Raw genomic sequence first — 2770 nt, 5'->3', positions numbered from 1 at the left:
CCTCTGCATCCAGGGAATATCGGAGGGACGCCTTGCCCTTCGATCGGCTCGTGCTTGGCCCTCCGTCATCGACATGGTGGGCCTGCTGTGAAGGGGTAGTGGCCGCTATCAACCCTGGGCTACTCCGTCCAGGTATGGCTTCTGGGTACGGCGATCGACGACGGTCCCGCTGCCTTGGCGTCGACTTCGCAGCCACTGTTTTTTTGACACTTGAAATAATCACAACGTCTGCGGAAGGTGAGCGACAGTCACGGCTTGGACGAGCCGGCGTATTTTCAACTCCAGACAGTGGGTTCTCGCTTGCCGAAACGTATGCTTCAGTTCCGGAGTCTGCCGACCGGTCTGAAATGAGTCTTCGCGGAAAGGGCGAAGGGGAGAAATCGACGGCAACGTCAGATGTTCGCAAATTTCTCTGTACATCGCTGCTCGTCTTCACCGATGCATCAACAGGCTGCTGCCCAATAGAAGGAGGCTCCAAAGGATCGACATCCATGAAGAATGATCGATCGCCAGCAGTCGTCATTGGTGTATGTGAACGAGACAGGCCCAGGGCTTCTCGGATGGCATTGTACTCATCGGGATACATTTTCAGCACCCGGTCGATATTGTCCTTGGTTAAAACGCCTTTCTGGTAAATCGGTTTGCTGACGTTGTCGACGTACCACTCCATGGCATACATGGGGCGAGATTCGTCGGTCTCAGAAACGTACTGGATGTAGTCGTCGCAGAAGACGCGCACAAAGTCATCGTACAAAAACACAGGGAGTCTCCTTTCGCGGCGGAGGCTTTTGAGGGAGACGCAGGCTCTAACGAAGTCTCCCAGGCTACCGTCGAACGACCGATACGCTGACTGGAACGTTTCGAGAGGCTCTAGCAGGAACCGCTCTCTGAAGTCGGGCCCGTCAGTGAATGAATCAGTCGTTGGCTGTGCTGAAAAGTCGTGGACTAGTTTGCCCGCAATGCTTGCAGACAAGACTTGATGTCGTTGATGTGTTTCCGTTTGCGCTCTTTCATAAGCTTCTTGGTTTGCTGTTGACGACAAGCCAGTAGTGCGCACTTGGGGGGTAGGTATCCCGGATGAACCTTGCCCGGCAGTGGATGGCAGATGTTGGCCCTCCATCACTTCCGTGTTCGGAAATGTAGAGGTAATGATGCCTGCTGAAGAAGTTTGCCCGTGGTCATGCTCGATGCGCTTTGGCAGTTGTGTCTTGGCTACCGTCGCTGGTGTATCGCTGATCGTGGCAGAAGCGGGAACATCAGGGCCGTCACTGAATTGAAGAATCTTCCAGCGTTGTCTGGGTGGATTCGCGCTTTTGGCTTGTGTCCCGGCGGAAGCAGAAGTTAGCCGGCCGGCGCTGCCTTGTCCGCATGGAGGCGGCGTGTCCAGGACGATGCCTTGGGACGCGTTGATTCGCGCCGATATCTTGTTGATTGGAGGTGTGGCGTGGAGTAATGCCCCTGGTATTTCCATTTCCATGTCATCTTCATGGTCGAGGCTGCTGGGTGGGAATGAAGCAGGTGGCAGGTCCTGGTGCGCTCGTGTCAGAATGGGGCTTGACTGGACCTGAGCCTTTTCTTGTGACTCGAGCATTGTGTTGTTAGATTTTACGGGAGATGAAGTAGATCCCATGTCGAACAACGGCGCTTGTGTTTGGAAAACGGCATGCGGGTTCTCATTCGAGGCCGTGCTGGCAACCACCTGCCTCTCAAGCGTATTTGGTTTCGGGGACCACCGTCTTCGGTACGAGGGTGATGAGGTTGGGAGAGGTACAGATCTAGCAGGAGATTCGGCCTGGCTCTGGCCGTCACTTCGGTCGACAGATTGTTGGGGTTTTTGAACCTGTGGTGGAGGCGGACTTGGTGACCAGGATACACCTGACGCGTTGCTTTCTGCTTCACTGCCATCTTCCTCATCGATGTCGGGCTCTTTTGCTGACCCATCGCCAACCTTGTTCGCTTCGGCTGTGCTCTTTGGTGCCGAAGCGCCTGGCGATAGTGGCTTTTGCGCCCCAGGTGGCAGGACCCTGGAAGATTCGAAGTATCTTAGAGATTCCAGCACATGGGGAGGGATGTTGACCAAACCGATGTTGTTGCTCGCAGAGCTTTCCGCCCAAGCATCTGGCCGCTCCAAAAGTTCTTGTTGATCTTTGGGTATGCGAAAGAGGTTCATCGAGAGAGCCGGGCCTCGTTGCTTGCGTCCGGAGGAAGAAACTGGAGGTCGCGACGACGAGCGGGACCGGGAAGAGGCCATGATCCTGGAGTTGACTGGTTCAACCCCGAAGAAATGCTGAGCATCACGACTGGTTCAACCAGCTTCGATGCTGTCGCTTGTCCGTTGAATTATCTTTTGGACCCTAATGCCAAACGATCGAATATGGAGATCGCTGGACGACACGATGGTTGGGCCAAGCTTTCGGTCGCGTCGCGTCTGGTGGATCCACTTTGTCCACTGTAACTGTTTCCATGTCATGGGTATTTCGGGTGTCAGTATTGTCTGCCGTGTGGCTGATGACTGGGCTGAAGCCAAAGCGCCGCGGGGTTTATCTCTTGGTGCTCACCCCTCATGGCCCAAGCTTCCCATGACCTAAGCTCTGCAGAGCACGTTCCCTCCATCAGATTACTGGCCCATGACTCCCGGCCCACGCACCCGAAGGTGGTAGTGTCGTCGCTCCTGTAACCGGGGTTCGTTCAACCTGGCGGCTCAGGGATGCTGCTGCCTTGGTACATGTTCTTCAAGATCGATGCTGACAACAAGCCGCCACCACCCGAA

The 2770-nt window shown here is 55.2% G+C and overlaps 1 protein-coding gene across 1 annotated transcript; it reads right to left on the bottom strand.

The window, feature by feature from the left end:
* Window positions 1–519: 519 nt before the first annotated feature.
* On the bottom strand, window positions 520–2251 carry VDBG_03868 (conserved hypothetical protein; the record flags this gene model as incomplete). Its single annotated transcript, XM_003005869.1, has 2 exons — window positions 520–571; window positions 663–2251. The coding sequence occupies 2 exons, from the start codon at window positions 2249–2251 to the stop codon at window positions 520–522; spliced, it is 1641 nt and encodes a 546-aa protein (XP_003005915.1).
* Window positions 2252–2770: the final 519 nt, after the last annotated feature.

The sequence above is a fragment of the Verticillium alfalfae genome, genomic scaffold (assembly GCF_000150825.1).
Source record: "Verticillium alfalfae VaMs.102 supercont1.4 genomic scaffold, whole genome shotgun sequence".
NCBI lineage: Eukaryota > Fungi > Ascomycota > Sordariomycetes > Glomerellales > Plectosphaerellaceae > Verticillium > Verticillium alfalfae.
The sequence above is the reverse complement of the archived record's forward strand: the minus strand, read 5'-3'. Positions and strand labels throughout refer to the sequence as shown.